The 19,684-nt window shown below is 43.0% G+C and overlaps 1 protein-coding gene across 1 annotated transcript in view; it reads right to left on the bottom strand.

Annotated features, from left to right (window-relative positions):
• Positions 1-19,684, bottom strand: part of LOC118495113 (NACHT, LRR and PYD domains-containing protein 3-like) — a 45,254-nt gene that overhangs the window by 18,282 nt on the left and 7,288 nt on the right. Inside the window, exons 2-8 of the mRNA XM_036001540.1 lie at positions 10,392-10,635; positions 9,864-10,019; positions 9,394-9,510; positions 7,714-7,792; positions 7,345-7,552; positions 5,405-7,208; positions 5,140-5,313 (exon numbers count right to left, since the gene is read on the bottom strand). Coding sequence (XP_035857433.1) covers positions 5,140-5,313; positions 5,405-7,208; positions 7,345-7,552; positions 7,714-7,792; positions 9,394-9,510; positions 9,864-10,019; positions 10,392-10,504 — 2,651 coding nt within the window. The 5' untranslated portion in view covers positions 10,505-10,635. The remainder of the gene's footprint in view (positions 1-5,139; positions 5,314-5,404; positions 7,209-7,344; positions 7,553-7,713; positions 7,793-9,393; positions 9,511-9,863; positions 10,020-10,391; positions 10,636-19,684) is intronic.

Genomic DNA, 19,684 nt, shown 5'->3' with positions numbered 1-19,684 from the left:
CTGCTAACACAACAGCTAACTCCTCTAACACAACAGTTAACTCTGCTAACAAAACAGCTAACTCCTTTAACAAAACAGCTAATTATACTAACACAACAGCTAACTCTGCTAACACAACAGCTAACTCTGCTAAAACAAAAGAGCTAATTATACTAACTAAACAGCTAACTCTGCTAACACAACAGCTAATTATGCTAACACAACAACTAACTCTGCTAACACCTAAGCTAACTCCTCTAACACAGCATCTAACTCTGCTAGAACAACGGCTAACTCTGCTAACACGACAGCTAACTCTGCTAACAAAACAGCTAATTATGCTAACAAAACAGCTAACTTTGCCTAACACAACAGCTAACTCTGCTATCAAAACAGCTAACTCTGCTAACACAACAGCTATCTCATCCATCTTCGTCTGCTTATCCGGTCTCGGGTCGCGGGGGTAGCAGCTCCAGCAGGGGACCCCAAACTTCCCTTTCCCGAGCCACATTAATCAGCTCCGACTGGGGGATCCCAAGGCGTTCCCAGGCCAGGTTGGAGATATAATCCCTCCACCTAGTCCTGGGTCTTCCCCGAGGCCTCCGCCCAGCTGGACGTGCCTGGAACACCTCCCTAGGGAGGCGCCCAGGGGGCATCCTTACCAGATGCCCGAACCACCTCAACTGGCTCCTTTCGACGCGAAGGAGCAGCGGCTCTATTCCGAGCTCCTCACGGATGACTGAGCTTCTCACCCTATCTCTAAGGGAGACACCAGCCTCCCTCCTGAGGAAACCCATTTCGGCCGCTTGTACCCTGGATCTCGTTCTTTCGGTCATGACCCAGCCTTCATGACCATAGGTGAGGGTAGGAACGAAAACTGACCGGTAGATCGAGAGCTTTGCCTTCTGGCTCAGCTCTCTTTTCGTCACAACGGTGCGATAAATTGAATGTAATACCGCACCCGCTGCGCCGATTCTCCGACCAATCTCCCGCTCCATTGTTCCCTCACTCGCGAACAAGACTCCAAGGTACTTGAACTCCTTCACTTGGGGTAAGGACTCATTCCCTACCTGGAGAAGACACTCCATCGGTTTTCTGCTGAGAACCATGGCCTCCGATTTAGAGGTGCTGATCCTCATCCCAGCTGCTTCACACTCGGCTGCGAACCGATCCAGTGAGTGCTGAAGGTCACCGACCGATGATGCCATCAGGACCACATCATCTGCAAAAAGCAGCGATGAGATCCCCAGCCCACCGAACTGCAACCCCTCTCCACCCCGACTACGCCTCGATATCCTGTCCATAAATACTACAAACAGGATTGGTGACAAAGCACAGCCCTGGCGGAGGCCAACTCTCACCTGAAACGAGTCCGACTTACTGCCGAGAACCCAGACACAGCTCTCGCTTTGGTTGTACAGAGATTGGATGGCCCTGAGAAGGGACCCCCTCACCCCATACTCCCACAGCACCTCCCACAGTATCTCCCGGGGGACCCGGTCATACGCCTTCTCCAGATCCACAAAGCACATGTAGACCGGTTGGGCATACTCCCAGGCTCCCTCCATGGTCCTTGCGAGAGTAAAAATCTGGTCCGTTGTTCCACGACTAGGACGGAATCCGCATTGTTCCTCTTCAACCTGAGGTTCGACTATCGACTGAACCTTCCTTTCTAGCAACTTGGAGAAGACTTTACCAGGGAAGCTGAGAAGTGTGATACCCCTATAATTGGCACACACCCTCTGATCCACCTTTTTGAAAAGGGGAACCACCACCCCGGTCTGCCACTCCTTAGGCACCGTCCCCGACTTCAACCAAGACAACCCCTCCACACCCAGAGCTTTAAGCATTTCTGGACGGATCTCATCAATCCCTGGGGCTTTGCCACTGTGGAGTTGTTTAACTACCTCAGCAACTTCCACCAGGGAAATTGACGACAATCCCCCATCATCCTCCAGCTCTGCCTCTACCATAGAGGGCATATTAGTCGGATTTAGGAGTTCCTCAAAGTGCTCCTTCCACCGCCCTATTACCTCCTCAGTTGAGGTCAACAGCGTCCCATCCTTACTCTACACAGCTTGGATGGTTCCCCGCTTCCCCCTCCTGAGGTGGCGAACGGTTTTCCAGAAGCACCTTGGTGCCGACCGAAAGTCCTTCTCCATGTCTTCTCCGAACTACTCCCACACCCGCTGCTTTGCCTCTTTCACGGCAGAGGCTGCAGCCCTTCGGGCCCTTCGGGCCCTTCGGTACCTTGCCACTGCCTCCGGAGTCTTCTGGGATAACATATCCCGGAAAGACTCCTTCTTCAGTCGGACGGCTTCCCTGACCACCGGTGTCCACCACGGTGTTCGTGGGTTACCGCCCCTTGAGGCACCTAAGACACTAAGACCACAGCTCCTTGCCGCAGCTTCAGCAATGGAAACTTTGAACATTGTCCACTCGGGTTCAATGCCCCCACAAATTCCAGCCAAGCAGTGCGGGCTTAACACACACACGTCACCACGCACACACAAAGGCCCAGCAGCCACTGTCACTGCTCAAATCTTTAACACCTTAAGCAAGCAGTAATAGCTAGTAAAATCATTTCACTAAAAAATTCTAAATGTAAATGAACTTGCAGCGTAAACAATATTGAAAATACATTTGTTCTTTATTTTAGGCCTTCAATTATAAAAATATGATTTTCTGATTCTGACAATCTCTTGGCCAGCAGAGAAGGCATTGCTGGCCCTGACGGTCCACCTCTGATCTACAGATCGAGTCATAACAATGAATATTCTGATTTATAGCGGATGACTTGTGGGTGAAATAACGTATAAATAATGAGGAAAATATAACTGAACATAGCAGACAGCAGAACAGACTATGTGCACATTTACTCTTTGTTATCATTAGATGTCTCATAGAAAAAAAAAAGTATGCACTGTGCGTACTGGATTAGAGCTGCCAGCGTCACTGCCACACTATCATTTACAGAGACCCAACAATTCCCCCAAGAGCAAGCATTTGGTGCAACAGTGGACCTTTCTCTGTAGGGAAACATGAACATTACATGACTCTCACACACACATATACAGTATATATTGTGTTTGCACCGCAGGGACTAGGAAAAGCGTTTTGAGGGACTTTTTGAACTTAGGACCGGTACACTCCCAGTACAAGAGGAACTTAGAGAAATAATTGGTCTGGACGTCAGTGTACGTCTCTGATCAATCACATGAGCCATGGAGCACCGGGAACTGACATTTTAAACCTCTAGCTAACGAGTCTGCTGAAAGAGTAATGATTCATCCACACTTCTCACAGCGTAGAAAGCACATTGATTTGTGCTAAGCTAGGCTAAACCTGTCCTGGACCTGTCTGTCGAGTTGAAACTGAACCACGGACAGTTCCGTTAACATACAGAGATGTGTCCAAACTACATCAATTATTAACAAGAGGGAGTTATTATTTTAGTTCCTTGATATGTTCTCCTTTAAAACTTCCTACACAAATATCTCCTTTTTATATTCATCAGTGTTTGTACCTGAGATTGTTCAGTCTCCAGCTTGGATCCTCCAGTCCCGCTGACAGTAGCTTCACTGAGTGTCCTGGATGATTGTAGCTCAGGTCCAACTCTCTCAGATGGGAGGGGTTGGAGCTCAGAGCTAAGACCAGAGAAGAACAGCCTTCCTCTGAGATCAGACAGCCTGACAGACTGCAAACACACACAGAACAACACACAGGAACCCTCTGTCAACACGTGGAGCCATGTGTTAGTTTTATGTTTGTTTGTTGTCCAGGTATATTTTGGTCCAGATTTAGAATGCACCTTTAAAATCAACTGTTATATTTAATTATTTATCAACAAAAGTAAACAATGAAAAATCCTCATGGAAAGTAACTCTGAGTCTAGAAATTAATAATTATATAATTAATAACTACTGCCCAAGTTTATCGTATCAACAGACACAAAGCAGCTGTTTCATCAACTAAAGTTAAATGGTCATCAGTTGAATGGGTTAATGAATCCTGACCTGAGAGTCTCCTGACTTTTGGTGTTAAAGAATATAAAATCCATTTTCTAAACAAGTTGGAAACATGATAACTAATTGTGACTGAATGAGGAATAAAAAGACGTCCAGTATACAAATTCACATACGATTTAAAAAAAATGCCATAGCCATAGTTCATACTTTGTCATTTACGACATATTATAAATGAGAAGAAAATGCTTTGGAAACATTCAAAGATTTCCAAATTGCTAAATTTAAAATCCTGACATGAGAAGGGTGGTTTAAATTTAATAAAGCTTAAAGTTTAGAGAAATGTCATATAAGAAGACGAATAACGATTGTGTTTGTATGTTGAGTCTGGACTTTTGGTGATACCGTATATGAAATCCCTTCTCAGCATGTTTAAATATCTGCTGCTCTACTCTAAACAAGTCTGAAACATGATAATTAATCGTGACAGAATTAAGCAATATTACACGAAAGGGTTTGATTTAACGTCATTATTGGCACGACAGTGAAGCGACTAAGCATGACTGAAGTGATATGACGTTAAATCAAACCCTCTCGTGTAATAAAGCGATTAACGGTTACCAATTAAATAAAAATTATAATCAAACTGTATTCATATTGTGGGGCAATTAACTCTAAAAATAAAGAAAAGCAACAGAAATCATTTGTAGTCCCTCCCTGTTAAACGTTAGTCAGCCAGTCATCTTAAGCTAACGTTAGCTTTGTAATGGTAGAGATCGTGGAATTTTCCAAAACGTAATAACTACCACACATATAAACACAGAGCTGCTTGGCTAACTTTATCTAGTTATAACTAAATATCTAATAAACTTTTTTTTTTTGCTACTATACGTCCGCGAAATTCATTATTGACGCGTCAGTGGCACAACTGATGTTATTCAAACAGCTGATGTTATCCAAATTATTCCAGTAACAGTTAACTCCAGAGTTTAAAAATGTTGTTTCATCCAATGATTCACTTCTCACCCTCTTCCAACCATTCATCAAAACTAAGTCCTCCATATAAATCAAAATTAACAAGTGATTCTAAATCCGAATAAAATACTTTGGAAACATTCACAATGTTTGAATGTTTCCAAAGTATTTTTTTTGCAATACTGTTTTTTTTTTCAAAGATTATTGTTCTTGATCTGACCTGAGAGTCTCCAGTGTGCAGTGTGGACTCTTCAGTCCAACAGAGATCAGCTTCACTCCTGAATCCTGCAGGTCATTGTTACTCAGGTCCAGCTCTCTCAGACTAGAGGACTGGGAGCTGAGAACTGAGGACAGAGCTTCACAGCTTCTCTCTGACAGGTTACAGCCACTCAGTCTGGAGAGACAACAGGAAGGACACAAGTTATTTATATTTAACTCCTGTTCAAAGATAGCAGAGTATTTATTGATTAATAAATCCCACTTACAGAGCTTTGTTGGAGGCTTTGATCACTGGCATCAGACTCAGAAGAGCCTCATCTGAAGCGGAGTATTTCTTAAGGTCAAACACGTCCAGATTGTTTTCTGATGACAGTAAGATGAAGACCAGAGCTGACCACTGAGCAGGAGACAGTTCATCTGTGGAGAGACTTCCTGAACTCAGGGACTGCTGGATCTCCTCCACTAGAGAACGATCATCCAGTTCATTCAGACAGTGGAACAGATTGATGCTTCTCTCTGCAGACAGATTCTCACTGATCTTTGTCTTGATGTACTCAACTGTCTCCTGATTGGTCTCTGAGCTACTTCCTGTCTGTGTCATCAGGCCTCGTAGGAGATTCTGATTGGTCTGCAGAGAAAGACCCAGGAGGAAGCGGAGGAACAAGTCCAGGTGTCCATTTGGACTCTGTAAGGCCTTGTCCACAGCACTCTGGTAGAAACATGTTGATTTGTCTCTGAACACTTCAGGCCATGTTTCAGACGATGTTGTTTGTTCTTCTGACAGCAGGTTGACTCCAGAGTTGATAAATGTCAGATGGACATGAAGAGCAGCCAGAAACTCCTGAACACTCAGATGGATGAAGCAGAACACCTTGTCCTGGTACAGTCCACTCTCCTCTTTAAAGATCTGTGTGAACACTCCTGAGTACACTGAGGCTGATCTGATATCGATGCCACACTCCGTCAGGTCTGATTCATAGAAGATCAGGTTGCCTTTCTGCAGCTGCTCAAAAGCCAGTTTTCCCAGAGACCAAATCATCTTCTTTGTCTCTTCATTCCAGTTTGAATCGGTCCCAGCTCCTCCACCATATTTGATGTTCTTCAGTTTGGACTGAACCACCAGGAAGTGGATGTACATCTCAGTAAGGGTCTTGGGCAGCTCTCCTCCCTCTCTGGTCTTCAACACGTCCTCCAGAACTGTAGCAGTGATCCAGCAGAAGACTGGGATGTGGCACATGATGTGGAGGCTTCGTGATGTCTTGATGTGGGAGATGATTCTGCTTTCCTGCTTCTTGTCTCTGTATCTCTTCCTGAAGTACTCCTCCTTCTGTTGGTCAGTGAACCCTCTGACCTCTGTCACCATGTCAACACACTCAGCAGGGATCTGATTGGCTGCTGCAGGTCGTGTGGTTATCCAGAGGCGAGCAGAGGGAAGCAGATTCCCTCTGATGAGGTTTGTCAGCAGCACACCCACTGAAGTGGACTCTGTAACATCAGTCAGGACCTCAGCGTTGTGGAAGTCCAGAGGAAGTCGACACTCATCCAGACCGTCAAAGATGAACACAACCTGGAACTCTTCAAACCTGCAGATTCCTACTTCTTTGGTTTCACTGAAGAAGTGATCAACAAGTTCCACCAAGCTGTACTTTTTCTCTTTCAGCACATTCAGCTCTCTGAAAGTGAAAGGAAATATGAACTGGATGTCCTGGTTGGCTTTGCCTTCAGCCCAGTCCAGAGTGAACTTCTGTGTTAAGACTGTTTTCCCGATGCCAGCCACTCCCTTAGTCATCACTGTTCTGACTGGTTCATCTCTTCCAGGTGTGGCTTTAAAGATGTCTTTTCTTCTGATTGTTGTTTCTGGTCTGATTGGTTTTCTGGAAGCTGTTTCAATCTGTCTGACCTCATGTTCATCATTGACCTCTGCAGTCCCTCCCTCCATGATGTAGATCTCTGTGAACATCTGATTCAGACGGGTTTGGTTTCCTGCTTTAGCAATCCCCTCAAACACACACTGGAACTTCTTGTTTAGGTTAGTCTTTAGTTTACGTTTACACACTCCAGCAGAACTTCCTGAATGAATACATAACAAAAAAGCTTATTAAGTAATTTTGTAAAGAAAACAGGAACATACTTTAACCCTTCTCTGGAGACATTAGTAAACGTCCCATTAGTCCAGCAAGCTAAATCTTTAGAGAAATCCTCTTACTGCTCTGCAGACGGTCAGCCAGCTCGTCCTGCTTCATTCTCCTCAGATAGTGCAGTGTGATCTTCAGAAATGCCTCTCTGCTGCTCCTCTGCTCTTCATCCTCATCCTCCCTCTGACTCTCTGAGCATTCTGGGTAATCTGGATTCAGAACCTTCTGGATCTTCTTCAGCTCGATCTTCACAAAAGTGACGATGTTCTCCTCCAGCAGCTGGAACAGAAGATTATATGAATGACACAATCAAACGAAATCATGGAAGCAAACATCAGATACTTGTTGGACAGACTGACAATCCACTGGTCTGAAAAGTGCAGCATGGAGATGATTGTGAAGAGAATAGATGTAAAAGTAGTTGTTGTACATGTACAGACCATAAATATGGAGTCCAGGTGTGTTTGATGCTGCTGGGCAGACTGACCACTGGGAACCTCTGAGCTCTCCTGGTCCACTCTGTGGAGGAATCAGGAAGAATTAGCTCACATCATGTCTGTCCACACAGAGACAAACACAAGGTAATTTCCTGTGACTTAAAGTGTTCATTACAACATTGAATCAGATGGTTTCCCCTGACATGAAAGTGTTGGTGGTGCTGCTGATCCCACTGTGAATCAACAGAAAGAACTAAGAATTAACCTTCATGCCCTCTTCAGGCATTTTTTTTCATTTTGTGATAATTTTTTCTGTGTTACTGGTTATGGCATGACATTTTGTCAGAACCTTTCTTTTTGGTCAAAATTTTTAAATCCAGTGTTTTTCACTCTTGCATGTTTTTTTATACTTGATTGATTCATTTTGTACCCTCTGGACACCTTTGTGGCAAAAATGTACACGCACACAAACACTGCTATTAAATCATCATATCAATATTGTTTTCTGCTTAAACATCTTCTACCTTTCTCAAAACTACCAAACATTCAATCATTTTCAGGATTTTAACCCTTTTAATGCAAGTTTATTTATTTGAAGAATTTCATTATATATTAAAAAAAAACTCAAAAAATGATTTTTTTTCTCCATATAATTAATAATATGGAGATGGAGCTTTGGTGGAGATTAGAGTCTTGGATATGTCAAAGATTAGCAAAAAAACGGATTTGATTGCATTAGTATTTTTTACATAGCATTTCATTTTGAACAAAAGTGGTGATATTTGATATTTTTACTGTATTCCACCAGAATCAACCATTTTCCCTTTGTAGGCATAAAATTATTGTATTTATGCCAGTTATATTATGGAGCCGTGTGTGTTTGTGTGTGTGTGTGTGTGTGTGTGTGTGTGTGTGTGTGCGTGTCATTGTGTGAGAGAGAGTTTGTGTAAATGTAAGCAAGCACTGACCATTTTAGGGGTGAAAAAAGGGCATCTTTTGAAGGATGCATTTCATGTGTCTTTGAAGAGGTGCTTGAATAAAAACATGAAATGCATCCTTCAAAAGATACCCTTTTTTCACCCCTAAAATGATCAGTGCTTGCTTACATTTACACAAACTCTCTCTCAGACACAGACACAGAGACACACACACACACACACACACACACACAGACACACACACACACACTGGCCTGGCCAAGGGGGGGGGGGGGGTCTGGTCATGAACCCACTCACTGAGAACTGGCCTGAAGGTGTCCAGACTCAAATGGCAGAAGTCTTCTCATGGTAAATATTATCCTGACCCAGGTGACACAAACACTTACCAAGGGTCGCTGGTTCTCCAGGGGGGATGTGCAGATGAAGTTACCCTGGAAGGGGCACTCTGAGGGGCACACATCCCAACCATCCCCCTGGTATTCCCAGTTGGAGCAGAACATTTGGGAAGAATTTTGCCATTCATGATTTTTATCCTACCCTATGGCTATGGGAGATTTAAAATGCTTTTTAATGGGGCTAAAACACCAGATGATATTGGACCAAACCAGGACCAATGTTAAATTGAGAACTACAGTTGAAGACTATATATATATAAATATGAATATAAATATATGTGAAGAAGAAAGACGCTGAAAATAAATTTCAAAACGTCTCTGGATACATAACAGTTGAAACAACAGCTTACCTCTTTTCAGCAGAGGGTTGTTGACCTTTAAAGTCAATAAAGCGATCATGTGACTGGTCACTCTTGAAGGACACACAGCTGGGTTCAGGTTCAGCAGAGTCTGGTCTGTGATGGATCCTGTTACACAGAGAGGAAGACCAACAGGGATAGAAATTCTCTTTTTATTATTCAGAAACAAAAACTGCTGGAGATACAAGCAGCAACTAAAAAAAGATTCACACAGAGAAGTTCATTAAACTACACAAAAAACTGGGTTAAAAAGCTAAAACACCAGAGAATATATTGGACCAAACCAGATCCAATATTTACCTAAAGTCAAGAGTTGAAGACTGGTTTAACTGGACAACTTTCATATGTGAGAATATAAATATATGTGAAGAAGAAAGATGCTGAAAATAAACTCCAAAAACTTCTCTGGATACATAAAAGTTAAAACATGATTCAGTAATATTATAATATTAACAGCTCACCTCTTTTCAGCAGAAAGTTGTTGACCTTTAAAGTTAATATAGCGTCCATCATTTGACCAGTCGCTCTCAAAGGACATACAGCTGGGTTCAGGTTCAGGTTCAGGTTCAAGTCCAGGTTCAGGTCCAGGTTCAGGAGACTCTGGTCTCTGCTGGGTCCTGATAGAAAAACACATTTATTCAGGGTCACATGTTCAGTTAAAGTCTCCGTGCATAAAATATAATATTAATATGAATATGTCTGTAGGCCTAATTATTAACAATTAAATGCCAATAATGCTTTACTTTCTGTCCAAAACTCTATGAAAATATCTTTTGAAATCAGAATTTAAAATCTAAATATAATATTTCAAAATGTTGTCTAAACAGAAAGATATTTTGAGTAAGACAGGAAATCATTTTACAAAAATATTCTCATTTCAGTCATCAACTACAATAATTTCTTTCCACAAAATTACAAAAAACAACCCAGACGGGACGTAGTTACATCCAATGAGACTCGTTCCAGTTTGCTGGATGTTCACAACTCACCTCAATCTTCTTCTTAACATTTCAATTTCCCTTTCCATTGCAATTCTCTCCTTCTGCCATTCAAGTCTCTCCATCAATCCTCTCTCCTCCATTTCAGGTAGCCTCTCCTCCATTTCTATTCTCCTCTCCCTTACAGGTCTTTTATTAAAGTAGCGGTGGCTCCATGGACCGGTTACTCTTCATGGACACACAGCTGGGTTCAGGTTCAGGTTCAGGTTCAGCAGGGTCTGGTCTCTGATGGGTCCTGTTAGAAAGAGAGGAAGACCACTTTTTAATCTCCAGTAACAGAAGCTGCTGGAGAAACTAGAAGCTATCAAGCAGGAAATAAAGTCTGAATCTCTTCACTGAATGATTTCTGCTCTCTGCTCATCCTGCTCTGTCATTCATTATCTTTCTGGGAGAACAGGAACATTGGAAAGACTCCAGGACTAATGTAATCTTTCTGTCCTCTAATGGAGACAAGACTCCATTATGACAATCAATCTAACCTTTCTGTCCTGTGTAGACTGTAAAATAATGACATGAAGACACTTCTCCTCTTCCTCCACCCATCACTACAACAGTAACAGAGGTATTTAGGTCTCTACATTTTATTCTGAAAGGTCCCAGAGGAAACAGTAGAGTCCTGTTGTGTCTGACTTTACGCTGGTGGAGACGACAGTTTGTTCTCTGACAGCAGGAGAAAGGAAATAAGTAGAGGCCATCTTATGATGGATTCACACCAGCCAAATCAGGCCAGGGGCTTAAAGTTGGCCCTTCCTTACTTCCTCCCCTCCTACTTCCTTCCCCCTTGCTCAGACCCCCCCATCTTCAACTCGGCCTTCATTTAGATCTCAGCTACACAGCTGTAAAGTTTCCTGACTGCAGCCTCACGGTTGTGACAGACAGACGTATAAACACCTGGCAAAGTATTTAAAACCTCCTCTGTAGTAGTTCATGTTACAACATGGAGATTTATCTTCAACACAAGAGTCGTCCAAACTTTCTCAGGAAATAAGAAGTGAAGTAGAAACATTATATTTAACTTTACAGAGCCAGAAACTAACCCTGAAGAGACCAAAGACTAACGTATCAAACAGCAACTTACAGTTACACACAGTCAGAAGAGTTGATGAAGAAGAGGGTCACTCTCCGCCAGGTGTGGAAATCTTAAAACTGCTCCACCATCGCGTTACCGTCTAAAGGGTAAAAACAGAAAAGTCTGAAGACAGCGGTGTGGAGAGAGACGAGAAAAAGGCATCCAGGTAGTCTGTTGTTATGGAGTAGGCTACAGAAACTGTAGGCTCCTGTTATCTAAAATATTTTCAATGTAATGGCTCAATATTTAAATGATTTCGACAATGTGGATAAGGTTGTTATAGTTCGATGACCATATGTAGGCTATTCATTTGAGCCAGAGTAGGCTACAACATTACGGATGAAGAGAAAGAGAGAGAGTGAGTGGCAGCGGGCAGCGGCCAGCGGCCAGCGGGCAGCGGGCAGCGGGCAGCGGCCAGTGGCCAAAGGGCAGCGGCCAGCGGCCAGCAGTCACCCTCCTCTGCCCGCTGCCTCTCGCTCTCAAGCAGCGGCCAGCGGCCAGCGGCCAGCGGCCAGCGGCCAGCGGCCAGCGGCCAGCGGGCAGCAGCCAGCGTCCAGCAGTCACCCTCCTCTGCCCGCTGCCTCTCGCTCTCAAGCAGCGGCTGAAGGGCTGCGAGGCTCAGGATACTGGTAGTGCTCCCGTGGGTGCTGTGCTGTGGCTTATAACGGTCGACTGTGCCGGTCAACATGTTTTGGTTTTGTGCTACTAAGGAGAGAAGTAGAAAGAAGGTTCTACGTAATCGCGCGGCCTTGGCGGTGTTGTGTGGCAGTGCCACCTAGCCGCCTGGCGTGCATACTACATCAACTTTCACACACTTTTGCGTCACCATATGCACGCAGATTTCCCCCCCAAAACTCTCATCTAAATGTGGAATAAAAAGTGAGAATGCAACGCAACTTTTGCGTTTTCTCTCCAGATCGTTTCCGTCTAAACATAGCCTCAGTGAACAGACCGACCGACACTAACTGCTGCTGACAGCTTTCTGATCTTCAACACAAGAGTCCTTCACACGTTCTCAGGAAATAAGAAGAGAAGTAGAAACATTATATTTAACATCACAGAGCCACAAACTAACCCTGAAGAGACCAAAGACTAACTGGGCAGAAACATCACAATTAGATTGTTTCCCCACATGGTTGAGCCCTAATGCCCAGATAACTAACGTGGAGAGAAAACTACGTACACATAGGCAGGATTTATGGGGCTTTTTTAGAAGTTTTTGTTCCTTTTTTTAAGGTTTTTGTCACGTTTTCAGAGATTTTTGCTGCTTTTTTCTATATTTTTGTTGCTTTTTTCAGAGTTTTCGTCACATTTTTTGAATATTTTTTGACAATTTTTTACTTTTATTCTGATATTTTAGCCCAAAGTCCACAGAGGCAGCCCAGCTGGTAACTGATCTTGATCGGAGCAGCTGTAAATGATGATTACATTTCATTGGACAGTTGTGTTGTATAATGACAATAAAGCCGAACCTTGAACCTTGAACCTCTGAGCAGAAACATTAGAAGTGTGTTGTGTCTCACACACACACACACACACACACACACACACACACACACACACACACACACACACACACACAGTGCGTTTCACTATCTTTGTGGGGACCCGTCATTGACATAATGCATTCCCGAGCCCCTTACCCTAACCTTAACCATCACAACTAAATGCCTAACCTTAACCCTTACCCTCACCCTAACCATAACCTAATTCTAACCCTAATCCTTAAACCAAGTCTTAACCCTCAAATAGACCTTTAAAGTTGAGGGGTCCAGCATTTTGGCCCCACAAAGCTGTCCGGACCCCACAAGTATACTGTATTCCCAGTTTTTGGACCCCACGATTACAGTTAAACAAGAACACACACACACACACACACACACACACACACACACACACACACACACACACACACACCCTTTTAGCAGAAACATTAGAGTTGTTTGATTGCAGTAAATCACCAACATGGAGATTAATCTTCAACAGAAGAGTCGTCCAAACTTTCTCAGGAAATAAGAAGTGAAGTAGAAACATTATATTTAACTTTACAGAGCCAGAAACTAACCCTGAAGAGACCAAAGACTAACGTGTTGTTAAAGTATCAAACAGCAACTTACAGTTTCTTCAAACAGTCAGAAGAGTTGATGAAGAAGAGTTGATGAAGAAGAGCTGATGAAGAAGAGTTGATGAAGAAGAGTTGATGAAGAAGAGTTGATGAAGAAGAGGGTCACTCTCCTCCTGGAGAGAAATCTCTGACACAGGTGAGCTGTTCCTGGATTTTTTAATGTGGATTAAGACGAGGAGATTTAGAAGAGCGTCGAGCTACGGCTTCATCCTGTAGAAACCTACAACATTTTATAACTTAAATTCGTGCATACTAATATATCTGAATGCAGGAATTTAGACGTCAGAAGTTTGTTCTCGCCACTGTTGCACCAAATGATTGCTGAGAGTGTGGTCTACACCTCCTCTAACTGTAGAGGGTCCTGATTAGGATTGGACTCTACTTCCTGTTGGAGGAGTGCCAGCTCATAGTGACGCAGTTCCATATTACAGTTTTTTACGATCGCTATAACAATTTCGTCAATACTTTTAACAACTTTCCTAAACACTTTAGGGCCCAACACACCTACAACACACAATTGGCAAAACAGTTAATTTCATGCTCAAAATCACACATTAAAAACTAAACTCTGATTTCCAAAATACAATAATTCACTAACACAATACACTGTGTCCACCAAAACAATGCAAACATGTCTCAAAATCAAATAATTATTCCAAAACACTAACACATGTTCTCTTCCAACAGGAACATTTAGTCAGTCACTGCACAATGTCATAAAAACACTAACATCACATGGAATTACAGAAACTGCAGTATTTTACATGTGTCAGTAATGTGAAATTAAACTTATACAATAACAATAGTATATTGTATTGATCATAGATTGTGTTTTGGACTGCAGTTTCTCTTGAAGCCTCTCTACATTTTTGTTTTGTTGGGTTTAGTAAATTAATGCATTTTGTATCTTGTGCTGCAGAAATTCAATACAGAAAATGAATGACCCATCTCAGAGTAGATTTATAGAAGGTAAGGTCTATGAAAATAAGAAAACAGAGACAGAATAGTCCTGGTACTCGTCTTCCTCTCCCTCGTGCAGGAATTTTTCTTATTTTCTTTGTGTCCATCTTTATTGTTCCTCTTCCACACAAAATCAGCCAGGGGATATATTTGTGTTTATTTGTGAACAGCTGTTCACTTTGACTTTAGCCTATAAGTTAGGCTTAGAACATGATGTTATCTGTTCTGACATACAGAGTGAAAGCATTTGTGAATTTGGTGGTAAAAAGACATTGTTTTGGTCTTGGTTGAGCTTGTTTGTAAAAGAAGTTCAAGTATTTTAAATGTGTGTTAACTGTATGTATTTTGTGTCAAAGCAACAATAAATATGTTAATTGTATAGCCTTCACAGACAGATGTTGTGCTAACTGTGTTAAGAGTTTAGGAAAGCTGTTAAAAGTATTGAAAAAATTGTCATAGCAATCGTAAAAAACTGTGGTTGATTTAGTGAGAGAATAAAAGAGCTGAGACATGTTGTCTCCACATCAGTCCTGTCAGGCCCTGTTTACACGATGATGCTCGCGGGTGAAAACGAGAAAGTATTTTATCAGATGTGCCTTTCGTTTATACGGCGACGGCGTTTTTGGGGCTTTAAAACGCAAAAAAGTGCAACCACCCTCCAGAGTGGAAATCTTAAAAACGCTCCACCATCACGTTACCGTCTAAAGGGTAAAAACACAAAAGTCTGAAGACAGCGGTGTGCAGAGAGACGAGAAAAAGGCGTCCAGGTAGTCTGTTGTTATGGAGTAGGATACAGAAACTGTAGGCTCCTGTTATCTAAAATATTTTCAATGTAATGGCTCAATATTTAAATGATTTCGACAACGTGGATAAGGTTGTTATAGTTCGATGACCATATGTAGGCTATTCATTTGAGCCAGAGTAGGCTACAACGTTACGGATGAAGAGAAAGAGAGAGAGTGAGTGGCAGCGGCCAGCGGGCAGCGGCCAGCGGCCAGCAGCAAGAGGGCAGCGGCCAGCGGCCAGCAGCAAGAGGGCAGCGGCCAGTGGCGAGCAGCAAGAGGGCAGCGGCCAGCGGCCAGCAGCCAGCGGCCAGCAGCAAGAGGGCAGCGGCCAGCAGTCACCCTCCTCTGCCCGCTGCCTCTCTCTCTCAAGCAGCGGCTGAAGGGCTGCGAGGCTCAGGATATTGGTAGTGCTCCCGTGGGTGCTGTGCTGTGGCTTATAACGGTCGACTGTGCCGGTCGACATGTTTTGGTTTTGTGCTACTAAGGAGAGAAGTAGAAAGAAGGTTCTACGTAATCGCGCGGCCTTGGCGGTGTTGTGTAGCAGTGCCACCTAGCCGCCTGGCGTGCATACTACATCGACTTTCACACACTTTTGCGTCACCATATGCACGCAGATTTTCCCCCCAAAACTCTCGTCTAAATGCGGAATAAAAAGTGAGAATGCAACGCAACTTTTGCGTTTTCTCTCCAGATGGTTTCCGTCTAAACAGCCTCAGTGAACAGACCGACCGACACTAACTGCTGCTGACAGCTTTCTGATCTTCAACACAAGAGTCCTTCACACGTTCTCAGGAAATAAGAAGTGAAGTAGAAACATTATATTTAACATCACAGAGCCACAAACTAACCCTGAAGAGACCAAAGACTAACTTGGCAGAAAAATCACAATTAGATATTTTCCCCACATGGTTGAGCCCTAATGTCCAGATAACTAACGTGGAGAGAAAACTACGTACACATAGGCAGGATTTATGGGGCGCTTTTTAGAAGGTTTTGTTCCTTTTTTAAGGTTTTTGTCACGTGTTCAGATATTTTTGCTGCTTTTTTATATATTTTTGTTGCTTTTTTCAGAGTTTTCGTAACCTTTTTGGAATAATTTTTGACAATTTTTGACTTTTTTTTCGGATATTTTAGCCCAAAGTCCACAGAGGCAGCCCGGCTGGTAACTGATCTTGATCAGAGCAGCTGGAAATGATGACTGCATTTCATTGGACAGTTGTGTTGTATAATGACAATAAAGCTGAACCTTGAACCTTTGAGCAGAAACATTAGAGGTGTGTTGTCACACACACACACACACACACACACACACACACACACAGTGCGTTACACTATCTTTGTGGGGACCCGTCTTTGACGTAATGCATTCCCTAGCCCCTTACCCTAACCTTAACCATCACTACTAAATGCCTAACCTTAACCCTTACCCTAACCCTAACCATAACCTAATTCTAACCCTAATCCTAAAACCAAGTCTTAACCCTCAAACAGACCTTTAACCTTGGGGGTCCAGCATTTTGGCCCCACAAAGCTGTCCGGACCCCACAAGTATACTGTATTCCCAGTTTTTGGACCCCACGATTACAGTTAAACAAGAACACACACACACACACACACACACACACACACACCCTTTTAGCAGAAAAATTAGAGTTGTTTGATTCCAGTAAATCACCAACATGGAGATTAATCTTCAACACAAGAGTCGTCCAAACTTTCTCAGGAAATAAGAAGTGAAGTAGAAACATTATATTTAACTTTACAGAGCCAGAAACTAACCCTGAAGAGACCAAAGACTAACATGTTGTTAAAGTATCAAACAGCAACTTACAGTTTCTTCAAACAGTCAGAAGAGATGATGAAGAAGAGTTGATGAAGAAGAGTTGATGAAGAAGAGTTGATGAAGAAGAGGGTCACTCTCCGCCTGGAGAGAAATCTCTGACACAGGTGAGCTGTTCCTGGATGTTTTAATGTGGATTAAGACGAGGAGATTTAGAAGAGCGTCGAGCTACGGCTTCATCCTGTGGAAACCTACAACATTTTATAACTTAAATTCGTGCATACTAATATATCTGAATGCAGGAATTTAGACGTCAGAAGTTTGTTCTCGCCACTGTTGCACCAAATGATTGCTGAGAGTGTGGTCTACACCTCCTCTAACTGTAGAGGGTCCTGATTAGGATTGGACTCTACTTCCTGTTGGAGGAGTGCCAGCTCATAGTGACCCAGTTCCATATTACAGTTTTTTACGATCGCTATAACAATTTCGTCAATACTTTTAACAACTTTCCTAAACACTTTAGGGCCCAACACACCTACAACACACAATTGGCAAAACAGTTAATTTCATGCTCAAAATCACACATTAAAAACTAAACTCTGATTTCCAAAATACAATAATATACTAACACAATACACTGTGTCCACCAAAACAATGCAAACATGTCTCAAAATCAAATAATTATTCCAAAACACTAACACATGTTCTCTTCCAACAGGAACATTTAGTCAGTCACTGCACAATGTCATAAAAACACTAACATCACATGGAATTACAGAAACTGCAGTATTTTACATGTGTCAGTAATGTGAAATTAAACTTATACAATAACAATAGTATATTGTATTGACCATAGATTGTGTTTTGGACTGCAGTTTCTCTTGAAGCCTCTCTACATTTTTGTTTTGTTGGGTTTAGTAAATTAATGCATTTTGTTTCTTTTGCTGCAGAAATTCAATACAGAAAATGAATGACCCATCTCAGAGTAGATTTATAGAAGGTAAGGTCTATGAAAATAAGAAAACAGAGACAGAATTGTCCTGGTACTCGTCTTCCTCTCCCTCGTGCAGGAATTTTTCTTATTTTCTTTGTGTCCATCTTTATTGTTCCTCTTCCACACTAAATCAGCCAGGGGATATATTTGTGTTTATTTGTGAACAGCTGTTCACTTTGACTTTAGCCTATAAGTTAGGTTTATAACATGATGTTATCTGTTCTGACATACAGAGTGAAAGCATTTGTGAATTTGGTGGTAAAAAGACGTTGTTTTGGTCTTGGTTGAGCTTGTGTATAAAAGATGTTCAAGCATTTTAAATGTGTGTTAACTGTATGTATTTTGTGTCAAAGCAACAATAAATGTGTTAATTGTATAGCCTTCACAGACAGATGTTGTGCTAACTGTGTTAAGAGTTTAGGAAAGCTGTTAAAAGTATTGAAAAAATTGTCATAGCAATCGTAAAAAACTGTAGCTGTAGTTAGAGAATAAAAGAGCTGAGTCATGTTGTCTCCACATCAGTCCTGTCAGGCCCTGTTTACACGATGACGCTCGCGGGTGAAAACGAGAAAGTATTTTATCAGATGTGCCTTTCGTTTATACGGTGACGGCGTTTTTGGGGCTTTAATACGCAAAAAAGTGAAACCACCCTCCAGAGTGGAAATCTTAAAAACGCTCCACCGTCGCGTTACCGTCTAAAGGGTAAAAACGTAAAACTCTGAAGACAGCGGTGTGGAGAGAGACAAGAAAAAGGTGTCCAGGTAGTCTGTTGTTATGGAGTAGGCTACAGAAACTGTAGGCTCCTGTTATCTAAAATATTTTCCATGTAATGGCTCAATATTTAAATGATTTCGACAATGTGGATAAGGTTGTTATAGTTCGATGACTATATGTAGGCTATTCATTTGAGCCAGAGTAGGCTATAACATTACGGATGAAGAGAAAGAGAGAGAGTGAGTGGCAGAGGGCAGCGGCCAGCGGGCAGCGGCCAGCGGGCAGCGGGCAGCGGGCAGCGGCCAGCGGCCAGCGGGCAGCGGCCAGCGACCAGCGGCCAGCGGGCAGCGGCCAGAGGGAGGCGGGTAGCGGGCAGCGGGCAGCGGCCAGAGGGCAGCGGCCAGCGGGCAGCGGCCAGCGGGCAGCGGCCAGCGGCCAGCGGCCAGCGGCCAGCAGTCACCCTCCTCTGCCTGCTGCCTCTCGCTCTCAAGCAGCGGCTGAAGGGCTGCGAAGCTCAGGATATTGGCAGTGCTCCCGTGGGTGCTGTGCTGTGGCTTATAACGGTCGACTGTGCCGGTCGACATGTTTTGGTTTTGTGCTACTAAGGAGAGAAGTAGAAAGAAGGTTCTACGTAATCGCGCGGCCTTGGCGGTGTTGTGTGGCAGTGCCACCTAGCCGCCTGGCGTGCATACTACATCGAACTTCACACACTTTTGCGTCACCATATGCACGCAGATTTCCCCCCCAAAACTCTCGTCTATATGCGGAATAAAAAGTGAGAATGCAACGCAACTTTTGTGTTTTCTCTCCAGATTGTTTCCGTCTAAACATAGCCTCAGTGAACAGACCGACCGACA

This window comes from Sander lucioperca, chromosome 5 (genome assembly GCF_008315115.2).
Source record: "Sander lucioperca isolate FBNREF2018 chromosome 5, SLUC_FBN_1.2, whole genome shotgun sequence".
Lineage (NCBI taxonomy): Eukaryota > Metazoa > Chordata > Actinopteri > Perciformes > Percidae > Sander > Sander lucioperca.
The sequence above is the reverse complement of the archived record's forward strand: the minus strand, read 5'-3'. Positions and strand labels throughout refer to the sequence as shown.